Source organism: Lepidochelys olivacea (genome assembly GCF_965140295.1).
Source record: "Lepidochelys olivacea isolate rLepOli2 genome assembly, chromosome: 24".
Lineage (NCBI taxonomy): Eukaryota > Metazoa > Chordata > Testudines > Cheloniidae > Lepidochelys > Lepidochelys olivacea.
Window position 1 is genome coordinate 3,993,777 of NC_140434.1, and position 21,679 is coordinate 4,015,455.

Consider the following 21,679-nt stretch of genomic DNA (forward strand, 5'->3'; position numbering starts at 1 on the left):
CTCAGGGTGTGGCTACACACTGCAATCATGGGATGCAACTTAATCTAGCTAGTGCGGGTACCAGAGCTGTGAAGTCAGGACAGCCCCAGTGTGGGCAAGGGCCTGCCCCACCCGAGTAATCCCCCAGGGTCCCGGGCAGGCCGGTACAGCTCACACTCAAGCCGGTGCTGCTTGGGCTTCGCTGCTTTCTGTCCCAGAGCCGGCTAGATCGTGGCGAGCTGCAATCACAGCCCAGGACTGCAGTGTGGACGTCTGGACGCTTAGAGGTGGGTGTCGTTAACGCAGCCTCAGCAAACGAGTTCCAGGCCCAAAAGCTGCGAAGGGATTTCACAGCCAGCCCTGTGGCGGACAAACGTCCCGTTACTTACAATCAATTAGCCCCAGGACTTGGCCCCACTCCCCCCCCACACCCCACCCCACCCCAGATAAGCCAGTACAGTGAAGAGCTAGCGTGTATAGTGATAAATAGCGTTAAACACGTTCATACCATTCAACAGCACTTCCCCACCCCTCCCGCTGGCCTTCCCCCAAACCTGGGGGGCCTGAGCCCATGAAGCATCCTCCCCCTGAAATAGACACTGCTGCCATCAGTCCTTCGGCCAGCGGGTAACTAATAACTGATGTGTCCACGTCACCTAGCAGGGAGCAGAAGGAGGGTCGCAGTGCCTGGGTGGAGTCTGCTGTAGGAAGAGACATGGGGCAGGGGCCCCCCATCCGCTGAGGTGGAGGGTGTCCTCCATCAGGCCCTTTAGCGTCCGTCTGTCTTTGGCGGGTGAGGAGGCTTCTGGGGAGGCTGAGTCTGAATTGAGGGCCATGCGTGCCCTCCTGCCATTGCTCTCGGGGGGCAAAGGGCAGCGGCCCGGGCCGCCAGCCAGAGCTGAAGGGAGGCTGAAGGGAGCGACTTTCGTGTGACGTTGACAGGGTCTTGGGGAACCCGGTCCCATCCTGACGCCCTTGCCCGAGGGAACAGTACCGCCGAGGCCAGAGGCAGGGAACCTCTCTGTGGTCCCACCACCTCTGTCCCCAGGATGGGGGTGGGATCCTGGCCGTTGCGTCGATGGGGCGAGGGGCAGGCAAGGAGGTGGGAGGAGGATCCCGGTGGGGTTGTCCCGAAGGAAGAGCCGGTTTCCTTGCCCCTCTCTATCCCCGTCCTTAGCCCAGGACGTCCAGGTAGACTGGAGGGGCCTTGACCAGGGCCTGGAGCCGGCTGTGAATCTCCTTAATGTTCTGCCGTTGCTGGGGTTCCCGCTGCCAGCAACCCTGCATTATGTCGTACACCTCCGAGGGGCAGGTTCGGGGCCGCTCCAGCTCCCGGCCCTGCGTGATGCACTCAATGGCCTGCGGAGAAGCGGAAGAGGAGATGAAGTGTCTGGGTTTCAACCCCGCAACGACTTGCCCTGAGCGGAGGACAGGGCCGATGCGCTCTCTCTGCCCAGTAATGAGCTTAGCTATACCATTCCCTCTGGGGGCACAGGATGGTGCTGGGGGTAAGGCACAGGAAGGGGAGTCAGGACTCCCAGGTCCTTTCCCAGCTCTGCTGCTGAGTCCCTTGTCACTTCGCTGCTCTGTGCTTCGGTTTCCCCATCTATAAATTGGTGATGACCCACTCCCTGCCCAATTCCAACCGGCCCTTAACTGTTCTGATCTGGGGGCCATGGGAGTCTGTCCACTGAGGCCAGCAGACTGGGGTGCTTTGTCGTCCTGAGGTGAACAGTGTCATCGACACGAAACCAAGAGACACTGCGACAATCTCCCTTGCACACCGGGCTCCCGCCCCCAGAATCCTCCTGGGCTCAGCAGAAGGGAGAGAAAGAACCATCAGTCGGCTCCCAGGGACTCCCCATCTGCTCTGGGGAACATTAGACTAAGGGATGGGCAAGGAAGCTCTTAGGCCACGCAGTGAGTTCGTTAGGGGCAGGTCAGGTTTCACCCCGGGCCGGCAAATTGAATCAGATCTTTCACGCTTCAGAGAACTGAAATATTGCCCCCCTCATACCCCCACTCCCATAAGCCCCAGAGCCAGGCTGGCCCCTCTCTGCTCAGCCCAAGACATCCCGGAGAGCCGGACCGGCAGGGCCATGTTAGAGGCGGAGGGTATTTTGCCCATATTCCCTGGCATCTCGTCGTGTGAGGATCCTGCAAACTGATCCCCACCCAGTGAAGGTTCTTAGCCCCGATGGACGCAGGGGACGGAAGCTGAGGACACGCAAGCCAGTGGAAGAGCTGGGGATAGGACCCTGAAGTCCTGATCCCCAGTCCCTTGCTCAGGCCCCTAGACTGCACAGTGGAACCCAGGCATCCTGACTCCCGTTCCGCCTCCTCCCAGAGCTGTCGACAGAACCCAGGAGTCACAACTCCCAGCTCCCGGCTGTAACCTCTAGACTGTACTGCCACATGAGGGACAGCATGCTATGGGCTTCCTGCTTTAAGCCATGGGGGATGGGGTCCTCAGTGGGGTCCCCCCTTATTTCTTAGCCCATCTCCTTTCCCCCTAGCTGACTTCTTGGCCATCAGAAAATCAGCAGCTCAAAGACCCTGCTCCCTGGAACTAACCCAGCCGTTCTCCCTGACCCCAGCCGCGGTATTGCCACCCACCCCACACTCGCCGAGCCACCCTTCACCTCAGTGTTGGACAGCTGGTACCAGGGCTGCTTCCCGTAGGTGAAGATCTCCCAGAGAACCACCCCAAAGCTCCAGATGTCACTTTCGGCGGTGAACTTCCTGTAGAGGATGCTCTCCGGGGGCATCCAGCGGATGGGCAGCATGGTGCGTCCGCCCACCTGCCAGAGAGACCAGGGGAGGATGGGTTAGCCAGAGGGGTGGGGAGGCGGGCGGAGCCAGGATATTGCAGCAGGCAGAAAAACAGAAAGGAAGAGAGAGAAAAAGAAAAAAAAGAGAGAAAAGAAAGAGATGGAAGGAAGTCGTTTGAAAAAGCCAAAGAAAGATGAGAGAGAACGAGATGAGAAAGAAAAGGTTTGAGACACAGAAAATTAAAGAGAAAAGTTGAGAGAAAGAATGAAAGAGGAAAGAAGGAGAAGGAAGAATGTAAAACAAGGAAAAAGTGGGAAAAGAAAGAAAAGAAAAAACCAAGCAGGAAGAATGACAGAGGGAAGGAGCAGGACAGAAAGAAAAAAGAGAGGGGAGAGAGATGAAAGGGGCGGGGCTGGATTCTCCATTTGCTCACACCAGCGTGAGACCAGAGTCACTCCTGATTTACACCGGCAGAACAGAATCGGGCCCAGAAAGGGGCTCCTTTCATGCCATCTCTCTCTCTCTCCTTTTATTAATCCTTTCACAGCAGCCCATCGGGGGCCCCTCCCCCCCTCCTGGCAGCGCTGCCTTTCCACTCGCTAAGTGCTCTGCGCTCCCTTTTCCATCGCAGGCCCCATTAAATATGCATAGGGGGACTGAGGTGGGGCAGGAGCTAAAAGGGAAAATTGGAAGAGGCCCCTCGGAGCCCCCTGCCTGCCCCAGAGCCCGATCCCAGCAGAGCTCTCGAGGAGATGGATGGGTCTCTCCTCCAGCAGGCCGGGCACATGGCTTGCGATGCGTTTGCTCTGAGAAGCCTCACTCTTCCCGTGCATTGGTTACGCCGGGGCAGCTAGCGACTGACACTGCACTTTCAAGCAACGGGGGAGAGTGGGCTGGGGTCTTCAAGGGAAGCACTGTCTCTAGTTAACGAAGCACAGGAGGGGAAAGCCCTCCACTGGCACTGAACATAGCCTCACGGACCTGGGCAGAGGGGTGCTTGGGAAACGGGGGGCAAAGAATTGGCTGATGGGATCCCTAATGGGGTTCAAACACAGGACCTACAAAGCACAGATTTCTATCAGAGTAACTCTGATAGCTGGCAGCAGTAGTAGGCTGTTATCCTTTATATGGCCCAGCCACTGAATTCCATTAGCTGGTAGCATTAGGCTGTCATCTATACAGACCAGCCACTGAACTCCATTAGCTGGCAGTAATTGTAGGCTGTTATCCTCTATATGGACCAGCCTCTGAGCTCCACTAGCTGGCAGCAGCAGTAGGCTGTTATCCTCTAAGTGGCAGTGAGGGGGATGAGACACAGACATTGACAGTGAGTTACGAGGCAACTTGCGTTTTCTCCCAAGTGTTGAGGCCTGAGCCTTGACCCCAAACCTGATGGGGCCTAATCGGAAGGGAGACAGGCACTGAGGAGGGGCGGGCAGAGGAGACACTGGGAGACTGTGACAGCGGTAGGAGTTTGGAGACCAGGGACATGGCCACCCTTGTCAAGGGAGGGACAGACACAGCTCTCTGAGAGCGCTCTGCCAGCCCAGGCCAGTAGCATCCACTCCTGCTGCGCCCACTGGCACCGACGGAAAGGCCCTGATTGACTCTGCGAGGCTGTGGATTGGGCCCTGGGCAGCAGAATCAGGCCCTTGCCCCGCCCCGGGAGCTCACCCGGTAGTAGTCCGTGCTGTAGATGTCCCGGGACATGCCGAAGTCCCCAATCTTCACCACCAGGCTGCGGCCCACCAGACAGTTGCGCGTGGCCAGGTCGCGGTGGACGAAGTGGAGCGAGGCCAGGTAGACCATGCCCGAGGCGATCTGGGTGGCGATCTGCAACATCTGGCTCAGGGTCAGCTGCCCGAAAGACTGGCCGTTCCCATTATCCAGGATCTTGGCATCTGGCCCGTGGGATCTGGGCAGGGCAAGGGCGGGCTGTGGTGAGACCAGGCTCAAGTGGACCGGAACCGACCCGATTCTTCAGAGTCGGGCTCTGAATCACTCTAGGCCACGGCGGAAGTGCAAGCGGTCCTGGGTGCGGCCAGACCGAGGTGCCACCAAGGCCCGAGGCCCGGGCACCAGCAGGGAACTGACGAGGAGGGACGTGCCCAGGTGATCCCAGCAGGCGACCCACGCACTGCACGGCAGAGAAAAGGGAACCCCCTCCAGCCCCCAAGAGTCCTGCCAATATGACCTGGGGGGGGGGAAATTCCTTCCCGAGGGCAGGTGTGAGCATGTGTAAGCTTGAGGGCATGTCTGTGTGTTGATGTGTGTATTGGCGTGTCTATGAATGTATCCATGTGAGGGTGTGTATGGGGGAGGGGGTTATGGGGTGTGTGTTTGGGCGAGAGGGGGGGTGTTTGCATGTCTGAGGATGTGGGGCTAGCCCAGCTCCCTGCCCCCCACACAAGCCTGTGGGGCTGGGATTTGAGGTGCAGACCCAGCCGGCAGGGTGGGGGGGTGGGGTGGGGCACGGGGGATACCTTCCCCCTCTCCCAGCCAGGTGCCCGCACTCACGGGGCTCGTTTGATGCCAAGTGCTGCTGACAGCCTGGGCAAGGAGGCCGGGGACAGGCCCGCGCGGCTCCGGGGAAGCAGAACCATTAATGCCAAGTCCCATAACAATAATCATCAAAGGCAGGTCTCAGAGCTCATCCCGCGGACGCTAAGCGATGCCGCTGGCAGGGCCCCGTCTAGTGCCAATACCTCGGGGGCCAATCGAAAAGTCTCTGCTTATTCCAGCTGATGGCCAATCTCCCTCTATTTCAGCCTCTCAGACAGCTAATCTAATCAATATTGCAAGGAGGCCGCATTAGCAGGGCCCGCTGTCTGAGCTGCCGCGGTAATGGAGCAGGGGGGCGGGGGGACTCCAAGGCAGGGACCGCCATAATGGGGCGAATAATCCCGAGTCACGGGCCAGGCAGGGCTCGGTGGGAGCCTGGAGAAGTGGCGGTGTGTCGCTCGGCCTGTCTCCGAGTGTGGAGTGCGTGTGTGGCGCAGGCCGACTTGCGTGTGTTGTGATGCCATGCTTGGCACCCCGGCCCCTGGGGGTCACCAAACAGCCCCCAACGCTTCAGGGGAAGGGGAGCAGGGCTTCGAGGGGAGACAACCAAGAGCCCTTGTGAGGATCAAGGTGTGTGTGGGGGGGGGACAGTGTATTATTTAAAGGGCGGATGGGGCATGTGTTCCCCACCCCATGGCGGACTGTCAGGGCTGTCCCCCCACTTTGGCCTCCCCGCCCCTCCCTGGCTTCTGCCTCCCATCACCTTGCCACTCCCATTCTCCACATCCTGGCTCCCCCCACAGCTTCATCCACCCTCCCGAACCTCCAGCCCCCCAGCTCATTTCAGGCTCCATATATCGCCCCAGCTGCATCTCAGCTGACCCAATGGGCCACGTCTCTCCGCGCTCTCGCCCCGGCTTCTCTCCCCACACTGGGCGCAAGATCCTTCCCCCTTGCAGCCTGGGTCGCCCCACCCGCAGCAATTCCTGAATCCTGGGTGAAAACCACCTCTCACAACTGACCCTTCGCTCCTCGGCCTCCCTCTGGTGCTGGAGCGCGACGGGGCACCTTGTTCACCGCATGTGGGGCTGACACAACAGACTTTTGGGGCTGCATGCAGGGGCCGTGCCAGAGGGGGCCAAGGATGGGGAGGGGTGTGCTGGGGGAAGGATACCGTACTCTGGCTATTCTGGGCTGCTGGATGGTACCTCAGACTGGAGGGAAGTTAGAGCAGCCCGACTGGCTGCTCTAATCTACGCCAGGGGCAGAAGCAGCCCAGAGCCACCCCATCCCCTGCCCCGTGCTGGCTGCCGGCCGGGCCCCACCTGAGGAAGCGGTTGAGGTCTCCGTGTTTCATGTATTCGAAGACCATGACAAGGGGTTCGCCGTCCGTGCACACCCCATAGAACCGGACAATGTGCTCATGCTGCAGCACCGTCAGCAGCTCCGCTTCCCGCTGGAAATCCAGCCGGGCGCTCTCCGTCGCCTCCTTCAGGGCCTGCAGGCGGGGAGACGGGCTCAGAGAGGGCAGGGTGAGCACCGGGGCTGGGATCCCCGGGGGCATGGCGGTGGCCGGGCTTCCTGCTGCTGCTGACCCTGGGCAAGTCGTTTCATCTTTCTGGGCCCCAGTCCCCAGGTGTGACACGGGGAACGAACCTGCCTAGTTAGACTGTAAACGCTGCAGGGCAGGGATTTTCTCTCCCCTAGCGTCCGTGCAGCGCCTGGCACAACGGGGCCCTGATTTCAGCCATGTGCTGCAGTACTGCAGCACTCAGAGAGCTGCCTCTGGCTCCATCCCCTCTAACTGCCAGGAGGACTGAGTGGGCCAGTCGCCGTTCGTGTGGGACTGTCCCCATCACAGCTGGGAAAGAACCGGGGCCCATTTGGGTCTCACCTAGAGCTAGAACCACCGGGGCGAATTTGGATCTGATCTTCAAAGGGGTCTGGACTGGGCCCCCAATCAATACATTGGCATGCGGCTATACACTCACCAGTGCCCCCTACTGGATGGAATCAGAACTCCTCAAAAGTGTGTCATATGGCCTATACTGCTGACAGCAAATGGCGATTCTCCCATAGCTCAGGAGGATCTGGGTTCTAGCCCCACCCTGCCTGTCATGAGTGGCTGCCGCTTGCAGCATGTTGACAGCCATGAGGCCCCCAGGTGGATCCTGGGATCCCCCCCACCCCCGTGGAGGTTTCCCTGGGAGGAGGGGACGGGGTTACCTTGACGGCCACAAGCATCTTCTCCTGCTCGGGGATGAGGTTGTAGCACTCAGCCAGGAAGACCTTCCCGAAGGCCCCTTCCCCCAGCTCCCACTTCAGCACGATGTCCCTGCGCTTGATGTGGTGGACGCCTGCAAGGAGTAAGGGCTGAGCTAAGCGTCCCCCCCACCCCACACACACACACACACACACACCCCACGTAGGGGCGGGGCGGAGCTGGGCGGGGAGCGGCTGTCTCTTGGGGCGGGGATCTGGAAGGGAAAGAGGGCCAGGGAGGCAGGGCAGGCTGGGGGAGGGTTGAATTTGGAAAAAGGGGGAGCTGGGGGCTCCAGTCAGGAGGAGGAGAGAAGTCAGAGGGATCTGGCTGCATGAGAGGTGGGGTGGGGTCTGGGGCTCTTCCGGGGAGAGTAGTGAGGGATCTGGTTAGGAGAACTGGAGGGGCCAAGAAGAAGGTCCAGGTGGGAGGGGCCAAGGGATCCAGGTGGGAGGAAGCAGCTCTGAACCCCTAGATTCCCCTGCCCCCTTCCTTTGCTTTTTCTTCGACAGGGAGTCCTGGACTGGCTGTCAACACCCCGACCCATGGCCAACCAGGGGCTGGACATCCGTGCGTGGGCGTGTGTGCACCTTTCCCCTGTTAAGAACCCAGAGGGGCCCCACGCACGGGGCAGGGAATGCCAGTGAGTCCCGCGTCACTGCACCCATTTACACCCCTGGGTACCCACGTCCTTTCCAGCCCCTCCACCCCTGGGACCCGCCCTGCCCCTCCTTAGCCCTCTGGGAGCCCCCCCAGTCCTCCCTTAATCCTCCCCAGCACCCACTCTGCCCCTCCGGACCCGCCCTACCCCCCTCCGGCCCTTACACGTGTCGCAGAAGTACTGCGGGTTCTCAATGAAGTTGGTTTTCAGCCCCTCCAGCTTGCTCTCAGCTGAAGACTGGGGGCTGCTGCTCAAGTTCATGAAGTGCAAGGACATGGCCAGGTCATCGTCCTGGGCCAGCACGGCCGCCCCTGCGTGGGACAGAGGAGAGATGTCAGTCTCCAGCAGCCCCCTGCTCTAGCTGCCCCCCCACCCCCCGCCACCGCTGGGGGGTGGACAGCGGGGAGCAGTGAGCAGAGCGAGTAGCTTTGCAGTAATTACCAAGGGGGCTGTCCCTGCGCTCCCCACCCCAGCAGGCATCTTCATCAAAGATCCAGCAGCAGGGCCGAGAGATCTGATGGCTCCCAGCCCAACGGGGCACAGACAGGGATGGGGAGGGCCGGGCACTGGGGTGCTAAAATCCTGCTCCTCCTGGAGCTGCTGAAAGCAGTTGCCCATCAATGCCCGGGTGCCCTGGGGTCGCAGGTGGGGGTGCCCGCCTGGCTCCAGCCTAGGGGAAGATGAAAACCCTCCCAGCCGGTCTCTCCTTGGGTCCCCCGAGCCTACCTTTGGGGAGCCCTCTGCAAAGTGAGTGAGGGTCACTCTGTGGCAGCCTCTGACCCCATTTTAGCCCCTGCAGGGGAATTGATCCTGGCCCCAGTGCAAGGAGCGACAGGGGAAGGCAATGCTCCCAGAGCTGTTCCAGGCATGGGTTAAAGCAGCCTCGGCTGTTGCCACACCTAGTGTAGACGGGGCTCCCCTGGGCTTGCTCTTGATTACCCTAGTTGAGGGCCCGGCCCGACTCACACTACGACGAGCAGGACCAAATCTGTGCTGTGGGGCCTGAGCGGCAGAGAGGGGCCCGCGGGAAGGGATCTCGGCTCGCCAAGCAGGAACCCGGATTTGGTCTGAGAATCCGGCACCCTCACTTACAGGGACATGGTACACGCACCACACAGCCCGGTGCCCGGTGTGGCAACAAGCTCAGTAAGGGCCCTGTGGCCGACCCACTTAGGGATAACAGCCTACTACTGCTACCACTCCGCGGAGTTAGTCCTTCGGCTCAAGCGGCAGAGGCCTGTGACGCCAGCCCTGACGTTCACAGCGTTGGTGGGCCAGGAGGAGGGGGTTGCAGTGGCCACGGGGACTTACGGTTCATGCCGAACTTGGAATGCCGCCCGCATTTGTTGAGCACCATCAGCATGATGGAGAGGAAGAGGCAGGCGAAGACAGCCAGCGCCACCGCCACAGAGACCTGGAGAGAGGGGGGAGACACGGCTCAGTCCACGGGGCCGGAGGGCGATCCGGGCTTGGCTTCGGACCCAGACTCCTGGTGCCCGAGGGCTGGGATCCCGGGGCACGAACTGGCCCATCGCAGAGGTAAAGGCCCAGCTGCCATTTATGGGCCCCCCCATCCACCTCAGGGGAGGTTGGACCCAGGGCTTTGGTGATGCAAAATCATTATGGCCACCAGCAGGGCGGAGAACATGCCACGTGGCATAAGCCACTGAAGGCCTCTGCCCTGCCCCAGCAGCTGCCACCTGAGGGCCTCAGAGCCCTTGACAGTTATTAACTAAGCCCCGCAAGCCACCTGGAAGGTGAGTCAATGTCACAACCCCCATTTCTCAGAGTGGGAAACTGAGGCACAGAGAGGGGAAGTGACTTGCCCAAGCTCATCCAGGGTATTGATAGCGGAGGTCAGAAGAGAACCCAGGAGTCCTGGGTCTTGTCTCTCTGTGCCTCAGTTTCCCCACCTGTGAAGTGGGGGTAATGATACTGACCCACCTCATAGGGGGCTTTATTGGTTCATGTTTGCCAAGGGCAGTGAGCTTCTTCCAGAAAGGTGCAATAGACCCTACGGTGATGTGTGCCCCGTCCTCATGCTGCAACAAAGGCAGGAATATTCTTGGTTACCTCTGTCCCTCCCCCGTCCCCCAAATCCGCTTTCCCAGAGCTCACCCCAAACATGTGCTCTTCTGATGTTTCCACCGGCCCGTCCAGCGTGCTGTTCCCCTTGCCTGCAGCAGGGAGAAAGGCAGCAGTGTTAGCTTAGTCTGAGAGACAGAAGCAAACTGCAAAATTCAGGGCTGGATCTCAAAGCTTCCAGAGTTTTATTTTGGGGTAGCAGTGATGAGTGTGGAATTTGGAGTGGGGCTAGTTGCAAAATCTGGGGGTTCAGACGTTAAGCACCCCTTTCAGGGGGCAGGGATACGGGGTATGGGCCACACAGAACTTCCCCAAAGGCCCATCCTCTCTCCTGTGCAATGCTGGAGGATGATCTGCAAGATGCCTGCTTCCACTTGAACCACGGAGCCAGATCACAGGGCCAGCCAGTGCCAGGATGGGAGACGGCACTAGTCACACACCCCTCTGTGCACCTGGCTGCTGCAGAACCTCCCAGGTGCATCCAGGTAAGACCCCCCCCCCCCAGGTTATGCCCTAAAGATCCTGTCAGTTTCACCGGAAGGCAGCCCTGGCATGGAGGACAAGCTACCCAAGGCCCTGGTTGAATTAATTCAGCCTCTCACACCATAGATCCTCCGGCTTCTCCTACCGAAAGAGGGGTTGGTAATGGGGCAAAGGGAAGGGTCTAGAGCAGGCAGGCGCGATGCAGCCCTGCTGGGGTGTGTAGGGTTCTGGGGCTCCCAACGCCCAGGGTGGACAGAGCCACTCAGGCATCTCTGACAAAGAAGCAGCTGCCCCCTAGGAAATACTCACCCACCGGAGGCAGGGACACTGCGGCAGCGGGGCAAACAGGGAGGAAAAGTATTGTTACTCTCTGTACAGCATCAGCACCAGTTCCCTGGACCCCTGCCCTGGCCACCCCACCCTCTGCCCTAAGCAGGCCAAATCCAGTGCCGGCAGCCCCTCAGCCTGGATCCAATCCGGATCAGAGTACCCCTCTGCTGGCTTTTTGTTCAGCCCAAACCCAGGGCCTGAATGTCCTTCCACTCCGGTGTAAGTCTGGAGCGACACCCAATGGAGTGACTCTGGTGTAAAACCAGTGTGAACAGGAGAAGACTCAGACACACCAAGACCCCAGCTGAATCACGCCCCAGCCCGGAAGCAGAGTGGGGTGGGGGAGTCGGACATAGCGCTCCAATCCCAAGGCTGCCCTGCCCCTCATGAACTCGTTGGTGAGAAGCGAGTGCCGGGGGGAGCGGTGGCATTAAACACCCACGTGGCCCCGGTGCTATTGGCTGCTCCAGGGAGGGGCCAGATTTGGCCCCTCTAGCTTCAGTCTTGACCCATCTCGACAAATAACCTTCAAGATCTTTTATGGAGCCTTGCGGAGGGCAAGAGCAACCCCGTAATGGAGTATTATTATTAGGGGGCATTGCTAGAGCATGGAGGAGATCAGGGCCCCGTCGTGCCGGGCACGGCACAGACACGGTCTGAAATGGGTGGGAGGGGAAACTGAGGCACAGAGCAGGGACTTGCCCAAGGTCACAGGGCAGGGCAGCGGCGGAGCCAGAAACCTGTTCCTGCTATTCCTCCCCATCCTTAGTACTCGCCCTGGGGTGGGGGGAAGGCTCTGTTCCCAGCCCAGCAGGGTTATTAGGACCCAGGGCGGGGAAGGGGAGCTGTACCAACAATCGGCTCCTCGGGGTTGAAGCTGAAGGGGTTGTCCATGAAGCGTCCGGGGACGGTGCGGGCGTCGACGCCCAGCGAGTTGCGGGCCAGCAGCGTGTAGTTCCCATTGTTGACGTGCGTGGGCCGGTTTAGCTGCAGGCAGCCATGCGCCACAGTGGAGTTGTGCTCATACTCCACGATCTTGGTATGGATGTACTGCCCTTCCACCAGGGCGGAGCCGTTGAACAGCCACCGGAGGGCCGGGCTCGGGTTGCCATCCACCGAGAAGGGGATGCACCAGTAGTGCTGGGGAATGGCTTCCTGCAGGTCCAGGATCACGGCGGGGACTGCGAGCAGAGACGACAAACAGGGCCTCAGGCCGGCACCTTGGCCCAGGGCCCAAAGGCAGGGGGCACAGTCACTAACCCAACCACACGCCCGCCGGGCAGCCGGGGTTACGGATTCCCAAAGGGGAGCTCCCCTTAGAGATCGTCCACGCTGCCGCTGGGAACGAGCCTCCCAGACGGGTGCTAGAGGGGCTCGAGCTCACGTGCTAAAAGTAGCAGCCTGGATATTCCAGCTTGGGTGCCCAAGCCCTCCTGAGTCAGGGCTAGAACATCCAGCCTGCTAATTTTAGTGCACTAGCCTCAGCCTTGTTAGCACAAGACCGCCTGCCTAGGCCGTGGGGCTCGCTTGCAGCTGCAAAGTAGCCAGATGCAGAGTCTCTGCAGGAAGCAACCAGATGGCCCCCCTGCCACCCAGGATTAGAACCTGCGACCTGTAGCTCCAAAGCACAAACCACTAGCATTTAAGCTAAAGGAGCCCTCTCCTGCCCCCTGATCTCTTACATCCTCTGTGGGTAGCCACAAAAGTGTGGCGCGTGTGTGTACACACACACACACTCACATTCTCTCTCGCTCTCGGAGATTTTCAAAGCCGCCTAAGGGATTTAGACACATCCCGATCCCCTAGGCAATGCTAAAAGCCTCAGCCAGAGTTTACAGCCTCTGCCTCGCAATCTACGTGCACCTCGTGCAGTGGCGTGGGGGCTTGGAAGGAAAGAGCTGCTGGGTCCAAGCCCCCTTGGCCCTGTTGGTCTCGGGACAGAGCCCCAGAAACTGACTTGGCTGCTGGGAAAACTGGCTTCTCAGCCGTGAACAGGGCAAACGTCTCACTCTTAGGTTCAACCGCCATTGTCGCATCTTAGCCCCTCCCCGATCTCGGTCGTACTTATCCAGACAGCACCCCTGTGAGGCAGAGCTATCAGCTTCATGTCAAACATGGGAAATTGAGGCACAGAGCGACGAAGGGGTGATTGCAGCCCACGCAGACGAAGCTTTGATTTAGCCACATCGAACAACAATGGCTGAGAGGCCATGACAGCTTCATAGCCGATGTTCCTGGAGCTAGCTAGATCCAAACGACCTCAGGTATGTCTCCACAGGCTGCAGTGCTGACAGACCCTAAGTGACTCGCCCAAGGTCATTCCGGGAGCCTGTGGCAGAGTACAGACTTGAACCCAGGTCTCCCTAGCCACCGGGCCGTCCTCGCTCTCGTAAACCCTGCCTCCAGCTACCCAGTCAGATCCGCGTCCCGCTTACAAGTGACATTCAGCTGCACAGCTTCCTCGCTGGGGCCTGCCTCGTTCTCAGCCCAGCAGGTGATGTCTTTTCGGTTAAAGCCGGAGGAGACGTTGAAGATCTGCAGGGTGATTTCCGAGTCCGATTTCTGTGGGGACAGAGAGAGCAAGAGAGAGCGCTCAGCCTGCTATGACACCAGAGCCGTGACGCACTCTGATCTGTAGCCCCCTGCATGGAAGGGCCATTCAAAAGCTCATGCCTGACAGGGAAAAGCCTGAACTATGGGAGAATCTCCATTTGCTGCCACCAGTGTAGGGACTTGGACATGCTGCCATGTTATTCTGACACCAGCCTGCAGAGGGCAAGGGCAGCACAAGTGAACTGGGTGCAAATATCCCTCTTTCTGCAGGATTTAGGCCAATCGCTTGTACTAAACACCCCATGGCCTGTCCTCGCTCATAAAAAGGACAAGGCAGCAGGGTCTAGTGGTTGGAGAATCGGCCTGGGGCTCAGGACACTTGGGTTCTGTTCACTGCCTGCTGCATGACCATGAGCAAATCACTCTCCCACCCCTGCCGCTGATTCGCCTCCTGCCCCTTGTCTAGCCTGCAACCTCTGCAGGACTGGCGCTCTCCTTCACAACATGTACGTACAGCACCTGGCGCAACCGGGCCCTGATCTGGGTCACTGTGTGCTACTGCTATACTGACCCTATAACTGTTATTTGTGGTGTACTAGCACCCAAAGGCATGGAGTCAGACCCCAGTGTCTTAAGTGCTTGGCACCCTTCTAAGTAGAAATGTACCATGGGAGCTCCCCTCACAGGATCCCTGCTGTTCAATATTTGCGGAGAGGCAGTTTGGGGGTGGGGGTGGCTGGCATTCAAAATACTGAGGCCCTAGAGTACTTAGCAGGCACCACCCAGCTAAGGAATCCTTCATTAACAAAGGATAACAATCCCCTATGGGGGAAACTGAGGCACAGAGCAGTCCTACAGTCCATCACTGGCAGGGCCAAGATTAGAAGTCAGCCAGTGCAAGGCTCTGCACCATAGGCACCTGCCACTACACCGCACTGGTTTGCTGGGGACGTGGCTTCCAGCCGCTGGGCCGTGCTGCTGCAGCGAAGGGGCAGTTTTGTCCGGCAATACACAGCGAGCTGGCAAGCAGGGAGCTACATTTAAATGGGGCTCAGCTTCAGGCCTCCCAAAGGGTTTCCGTGGGGCACCCCCGGTCTCTGGGGCCATGAGGGGTGGACATTTTTTCAGTGCAACTTTCTTCCTTGAAAAATGTGGCTGTTTCAAATTTTCTCCCTAAAATTGGAAATTTTAGATAGGGGGTGGGGAGGGAAATCACAATTTTCCCTGGGCTGTGGACCGTTTTGACAGAAAGTTTTCAACCAGCCTCAGCGGGGACCACCCAGGGCCGGCCGTTGTCCCTCTGAGCCCCAAACCATAGCGCCCGTATTGTCTTTGCCTTGGTGATGACGGGGGGCTCGGGTCCCAAGTCGGGGACGATCCAGCGCCCGTGTGCCCGCGGCTCGCCCGTGAAGTGGCACGTTAGGTTCACGCTCTCGCCCTGCTGCACCGGCACGCCCTGGTACTCAATCCAGATCTCTGGCGGGTCTGCCAAAGAGAGGGGAGGAGAACGAGACGTTGGCGCTGCTCTGACCCCCAGGCGCTGCCTTTCGGGGGAGAGGGGCCAGGGAGAGCCAATGGCCAGAGACTGGAAGGACCCGGGAGCCGATCCCAGCCGGACCTCTGGAGAATCCAGCCCGGGTGTCTCCGAACCTGGTACCTGCTGGGACAGAACGCTGCGGGTTCGGCCAGCACCGTGGGGGGCGGTGCTCACATGGGTGCCGAAGCTCAGGGGCTTCATGGGGTGCCTTGAATTAGCAAACCCCAAAGCACCACAGTGGGCTCCAGAGGGAACCCTGGGGCCCGGCCCCTGTTGGAAACTCGACTCACTCTCCGTGACCCCAGCGGGTCATTTGATTTCCCCTTGCTTCTGGGACCCCTGAGGAGATCAGGGCCCTGGGTGGGGCGGGGAAGCGCCATCAGCAGGCAGTTAGACAGGCAAGAAGGGAGAGCAGGTTGGGTCCTTGGCCGGAGTCAACTGGCACCACACGGGCTGAGACACGTGCCGGCTGTGATGCCCGTGCCTCTGATCACTGGACATCATGAGGAGACAGCGCCCACAGGCGTCTCAGCCATGCCAGGAGCCTGGCGGGAGGGAGGGGGGGGATCCTAAGCCAGGCCCTCCCTCACTGTCCTTTGGCTTCCTTTTTCTCTGCTCTCCCTGTTCACCCATCCAAGCCAACGCCGAACCCACGTGGATTCTGCCTGCTGCCTCCCCCAGTACTGCCCCAGGGGAATGCCCTGCTCCCCCCCCCCAGTACTGCCCCACGGGAAGGTCCTGCTGCCCCTCCCCAGTACTGCCCCACGGGAAGATCCTGCTGCCCCTCCCCAGTACCGCCCCACCAAAACGCCCTGCTGCCCCCCACACACACCCGTGCCCCAGTATCACCCCATTGTCTCCAGATTTACCCTGCTGCAAACATGGCGCAGAATCGGCGTGAGACACAGCAGAGCCCCAGTCCCCATGGGGCGCGCATGGGGCACAGCCAGTGCACGAGAGGCTGCGTGTTCCCCTGCACAGTAGCCTGCCCCGCTCACATGCCCAGCTCCACCCTGCTCCATTTCTCCCGGAGGAGACCTACCGCAGCCCTTGATGTGTAGGTCCTCCAGGGGGATTTCCTCTCTCTCCAGCCAGCAACTCAGGGACTGGTTCCCCAAGTCAGCCCGGCCGCTCCCCTGCCACAGCTGCAGCCAGCGGATCCCACACGAGCACAGGAAGGGGTTCCCCACGAGGACCCTGGGCGGGGGAGAAGGACGGGAGGCTGGTCAGGTGGAACGAGGGAGGGGGTGCTAAGGGCTCTGTGTCAGAGCTGGGGGAAATTTGGGTCCCGTTGGAGTTTGGCGGGGTGACAAAGCTCTCACCCCTGAGCCGACCCCATCCCTGGACTACAGGTCCCAGGCAATCTGGGATTGAGAGGGTACAATGGGAACTGAGCTCATTCGGCTCCAGAAGAGGCAGAGCCAGCAGAGGACAGGGACCCTCAAAACATTCAGCTAATGGGCCAACACAGGGCTGTCAAACCCAGGAAGAGAATCCCTGGTCTAGAACGAGTGGCACGGTTCAAGGGGCAAGAGAGTTCCCTTCTCCTAACATAGAACCCGCTCGGTCATGGCCTTCTAGAGCAGATCTAGAACCCGGCCCCTAGAACACGAGTCTAGAACTGAACTGGAAAGAGGTTCCTAGAAGAGGTCTAGAACCGATCTGCAAATGGGCTCCTGGAACAGCAGGCTAGGACTGAATTAGGAAAGGGTTTCTAGTCGAGCTCTTGACCAGACACGGAAACCTGATCCTGGAACGCGAGTCTAGAACTGAACTGGAAAGAGGTTTCTATCAGAGTTCTGGAGCAGATTTAGAAGAGCGCAGCACCCCGGCATTTAAACAGAAACCGGTCTGTGGATTCAGAGGGTTGAATAGAGACCCGGCGCATTCACTAACTAACCGACACCCCCAGATCCCCCTGTCCCTATGCTTGGGCAAGGAAGGACGGATCCAGAGCAATTGTTAGCTGGTGGCACCTGCATACACCAGTTCTGGGGTTGGCCCACCCACGACAATGGCCCCACCTTTGGGGAGGGGCTCGATCCTCCAGCTGGTGTCAATCTGGAGTGATTCCGGTGCAGCAACCCTGGGGCACCAGGCTCTGAGTGTTGCCCTGGCAGGCGACAGTTTGGGGAAAGGCCCCCGTCCGGGTTTACTTACAGTTCCTGCAGGGCCAGGGGGTGGAACGTCCGCCAGGAGAGCGACTGCAGGTAGTTGGAGGAGAGGTTCCTGCCGGCAGGAAGAGAGACCCCCGCTGAGCTGCGGTCCTGGGCCCCCTCCCACTGCGACGCGGAGAAAGCCGCGCTCCTCCCCGGGCTGCAATGAACTGGCCCAAGCCTACCCAGTGGAAAGTGCCCTCCAGCTCCCACTGAGCATACGGCAGCTCATGGGAGGTTGAAAAGACCCAGTCCACCCTGACTGGGTCATTCCCTTCCCCCAGCCTGGTTAGAAATATCCCCCACCCTGCCCTCGGCGGAGACAATTCCACAACCTCCGGGCTCTCAGGCAGGGGCTCAGCCTTACCCATCTATCAGGCGCCAACAGGGTCCTATAACCACAGTGGCTTTGCTTTGCACAATTGCGGTGGTATTTATCCCCTCCAAGGGCAGGAGGGAAACTGAGACCCAGAGACACTAAGTCACCTTGGCCAAGGTCACCCAGGGAGTTAGAGGCTGAATGCAGGTCCCCCCCCTTTCTCTCTGTCCTAATTTGCCTGGGTTGCTCTTGAGCCCAACTGCTCCAAATGATCATCCCTGGTGCCCCCCTGCCCAGATCGTCAGCTCCTCAGGGCAGGGCCTGTGGGAGCGCCAGAGAGTCCCAGTCATGGAGCAGGGCCCCGTGGTGCAAGGCGCTGTACAGACACACAGTGAAGACAGGGTGCCTGATTCAAAGAGTTGATAAGAGATGAGAGAAGGTGGTGGGGGACAGACAGAGCACAAGGAAACCAGCAGACAAGGCAGGGCACCATGACGGGCCGTGAGCGGCCCCAGCTCACCGGCTGCCTACCCGTTGTGGTGCGTTTTGTGGCTATCAGGCCAAAAAGACGTTTGAAGAAGGTACTCAGGTGTCTAACTCACTTAGGCATGTTTGTAAATCCCCCCAAGTTGCTCCTCTGCATTCCTAAGCGCCTAAATACCTTGGTCAACCCAGGCCCCTGTACTGGGCACAGTCACTTTCACTTGGGAGCGGAAAGCGCTGCCGTTCGGATCTGGGGGCACCTGAGAGGTGCGTTATAGGAGCAAAGCATTTGCTGTCCCCCAAAGCATGGCCTTGTGGGCAGAGAGGGGTGAATCAGGGCCCCTCCATCATGCGTTGGAGGAGAGAACCAAGCCGTCCTCCCCACCAAGTTAAAACCCCCTTGGGATCAAGGGGAGCCCCCCGCACTGCAGCTGAGACACCCGTTCTGCCCCCGCCCTTCCTCAGCGTCGTGTTATTGATCTACCCCCTTCAATCCAACGGCAGGATCAAAACAGCTGCAAACACCCGGAGGGAGGGGACGCCTTCCCAGGGTTGGTGGGAAGGGATGGAGGGGTTGAGGAGTGACGCCGATCCCTGGAGAGCAGGCGAGAGAGACACCTGTCCTGGGAATGGGGGCAGGCCAGGGGGTTGCTGCATGCACATGGGCGGGGGACAGGGACTCCCGCCCCAATGCAGTCGCCTGGGGGCAGTGCGGCTTCCCCACGGGGTGCGCTGGGAATGGGCCTCCCTCCTGCTCAGATCGATGATTTCTCACTCAGCAGCAAGGCCCTGCGGCCCATGTCACCCCCCCCCACCCCTCCACCAGGGCCCTGCTCCCCACAACCCCGTGCCCCAGTGGCGGAGGGATCGAGTTCTGCTCCTCAGGTCGATTTCAGTCGGAGAGACAGCTGTGCCCAATCAATCCCCCTGGCCTCTAGGCAGCAGGAAACAAAGCCACCCAGCAAGGGCAGGAGTTAGCAGGTGCCTGACACTGATGGACGGACAGATGGACAGATAGATAGATAGATGTGTATCAGCTGCTGAAGCCAGGGGCTGGCTAACATGGCAACCTGGCCCATTCGGGAGGGCACAATCCAAGATTTCGGAGACCTGGGTTCAGCTCTGCCACTAGCCTGCTGGGTGACCTTGGGCAAGTCACATCCTCTCTTTGTGCCTCAGTTTTCCCTCCCACCTTTTGTCTCTTTCAACCGCAAGCACTTCAGTGTGAGGGCTGTCTCTCGGGATGCCTATGTACAGCGCCTGGCGCAGCAGGGCCCCATCTCAATACGGCTACAGGTTGCCCATTACACTGAAAAGACGAGGTCCCCCTTCACTGGGGAAAAGGCAGGCCCCATGGCACAGAGCGACGCAACAAGGGCCCTGCAGGGGGCGCTACTCACAAATGGGTCAGCTTGGGGTTGGCGCGGAAAGCGTCGGCAGCGATGTACCGCAGCCCGGAGGCGGCGATGGTGCTGGAAGGGAAGAGCAAAGACACGCCGCGAATTTCCAGGTGCCCAGGGCCGACGCCACAGCAACCCTCGCGCCCGCATGGTTGTGCCAGGGCTGAACTTGGCCCAGCAGCAATGCTCCCTCTAATTTTTGACAGGTTGTGTGTGCAAAAAATTGCTTCTGTGCAAATTGTGTGCGCGGGGTTTCGGGTCCATGCACGCACGCGGCCACGCACCCAGCTTCGAGGGAACAGGGCTCAGTCGCTTTTCTTCTGAGCCGCAGCCCAACTCCCACTCCCCGCAATGCCTGGTCTGCACTGTCCCAGCGTGGGTGTGAACGCGCCCCCCCCCCGTCCCCGCCGGGCATCCCCTGCCTGGTTCTCTGATTCCCCCAGGCAGCCCAGCACTGGTTAGAGCAACCTGAAGGCTGCTCTAAGTGACACCAAAGTCTGGGGAGTGCAAAGGGGATAGTTAAAGCTACCTTAAATCCCTATATCCTTGCCCCAAGCCCCATCCCAGGGGCATCCTCAGCTGAAGTGGGCTTTTGCCCCCTATTATACACCCCTTGCATGCCCCCCATCCACCCCCACACACACCATGCCTATGCAAGGCTGGGGCTACTCACAGGTTCTTCAGCTCCCGCAGGGACTTGGTGTCGGCCTGAGTCAAGCTCGTCACATCCTTCTGGTTCTCGATGACCCTGCAGGGGAGACACAACCTGGCATGGGGCCCGTCAGTCCCCCAGGGCCTTCCCCCTGCCCCTCAAAGCCAGGCTCTCTCTCTGCACCAGGTTGAGCGTCAGCCGGCTCCAATCCTGCCCTGTCCTGAGGGGGCACCGGGGCTGAGAGAGTGGGGAAGGGGGAGGTTTTAGCACCTGGCCTAAGAGGCAAGGGGCGATGGGAAGGGAGACAGGGGGTTCGTGGGGTGCTCAGGCGGGGCAGGCTGTCAAATTCCGAGGGAAGCAAATGACTTTTTAAAGCAAGTTTCTGCTCAGAACAAGGGGGCTGTCCCGCCGGCTGGAGGGTCTCATCCCTCTTCCCCACCCCCCCACTCCAAAGCTCTGCCCCCCCTTTGCCATTATCCCCGGGGCAATGAGGCTGTGGCTCACTGGGCTGCCCGCGCTGGGGCCGTGGGGTGGCGCTGGCAGAGAGCCCAAGGGAGGGGGCCAGGAAGAGATGCTGTCAACGGAGCCGTGGGTGCACGGTGAAAGCCGACATCTCAGGGACTCCTGCGCCAGGCGGCCCCATCCAGAGTCGCCACTGCAAAGAGCCGCTGAGCCCTCACTCTGGGGCGCACCCTGTCTAGCAGCCTACGCAGCCCCCCTGCTTTCACTGCAGCCCCCCAGGGCCTTGGGGCAGCGTGGCCTAGTGGATAGTGCACAGGATTGTGACTCGAGAGACTTCAGTTCTGTTCCCGGCTCTGCTCCCAGGTGACCTTGGGCAAGTCACTTCCCTCCTCTGTGCCTCAGTTTCCCCACCTGTACAGTGGTGATAATGACACTGACTTCCTTTGCAAAGAGCTAGGGATTGTTATTAAAAGGGGGAAATGAATGTATCTGCAGGCAGGGAAGGCTCATTAGCCGCACTTTATAGATGGGAAAACTGAGGCATACCACGATTAAAGGCCAGATAGACAGGTGCTCTCAGCGCCCATGCTCAGGGCTTGATTTCCCGGGGCTCAGCTCCCCTTCAGGCCAGACTGTATGATAGGAGTCGAGATCAGGGCCCTTGCCCTGGTCGATGCTGCTCAGACACGGTGAAGTGCTTGGAGCCTGCCCCGCTGGGGTGTGTACAGCAGGATTTTCATGCTGCCCTCTGGGGACTGTCGGCCCCAGGTCACACAGGGAGCAGTGTCAGAGTCAGGCCAGGAGCCCCGGTCTCCTGAGTCCAACCCATGGCGGCTGGGCCGGAGCTGATTAACCCCAAAGTGGCTCCCGCGGGACAGCCAGGGATCGGACCCAGGCTGCTCACGCAAGCCAGAGCCAGAGGGCCCCGGCCGACGCCAGGCACTGCTCAGTTTAGCCAATGCTGCAGTCCTGGTCCATAGAACACCCTGCTAGCCCAGCCTGGGTCTCCCTCCCGCAGGGCTAACGACACCCCTCAACCCTGACG

At 59.9% G+C, this 21,679-nt stretch overlaps 1 protein-coding gene across 1 annotated transcript in view; it reads right to left on the bottom strand.

The window, feature by feature from the left end:
* Nucleotides 1-482: 482 nt before the first annotated feature.
* NTRK1 (neurotrophic receptor tyrosine kinase 1) overlaps nucleotides 483-21,679 on the bottom strand; it is a gene marked incomplete at its 5' end in the record, with an annotated part of 35,326 nt that continues 14,129 nt past the window's right edge. Inside the window, 16 exon segments of the mRNA XM_084613609.1 lie at nucleotides 483-1,338; nucleotides 2,622-2,780; nucleotides 4,426-4,666; nucleotides 6,579-6,751; nucleotides 7,480-7,610; nucleotides 8,339-8,485; nucleotides 9,486-9,588; nucleotides 10,293-10,351; nucleotides 11,052-11,069; nucleotides 11,924-12,253; nucleotides 13,508-13,634; nucleotides 14,962-15,110; nucleotides 16,205-16,359; nucleotides 17,323-17,391; nucleotides 19,521-19,592; nucleotides 20,194-20,268. Coding sequence (XP_084469735.1) covers nucleotides 1,153-1,338; nucleotides 2,622-2,780; nucleotides 4,426-4,666; nucleotides 6,579-6,751; nucleotides 7,480-7,610; nucleotides 8,339-8,485; nucleotides 9,486-9,588; nucleotides 10,293-10,351; nucleotides 11,052-11,069; nucleotides 11,924-12,253; nucleotides 13,508-13,634; nucleotides 14,962-15,110; nucleotides 16,205-16,359; nucleotides 17,323-17,391; nucleotides 19,521-19,592; nucleotides 20,194-20,268 — 2,194 coding nt within the window. The 3' untranslated portion in view covers nucleotides 483-1,152.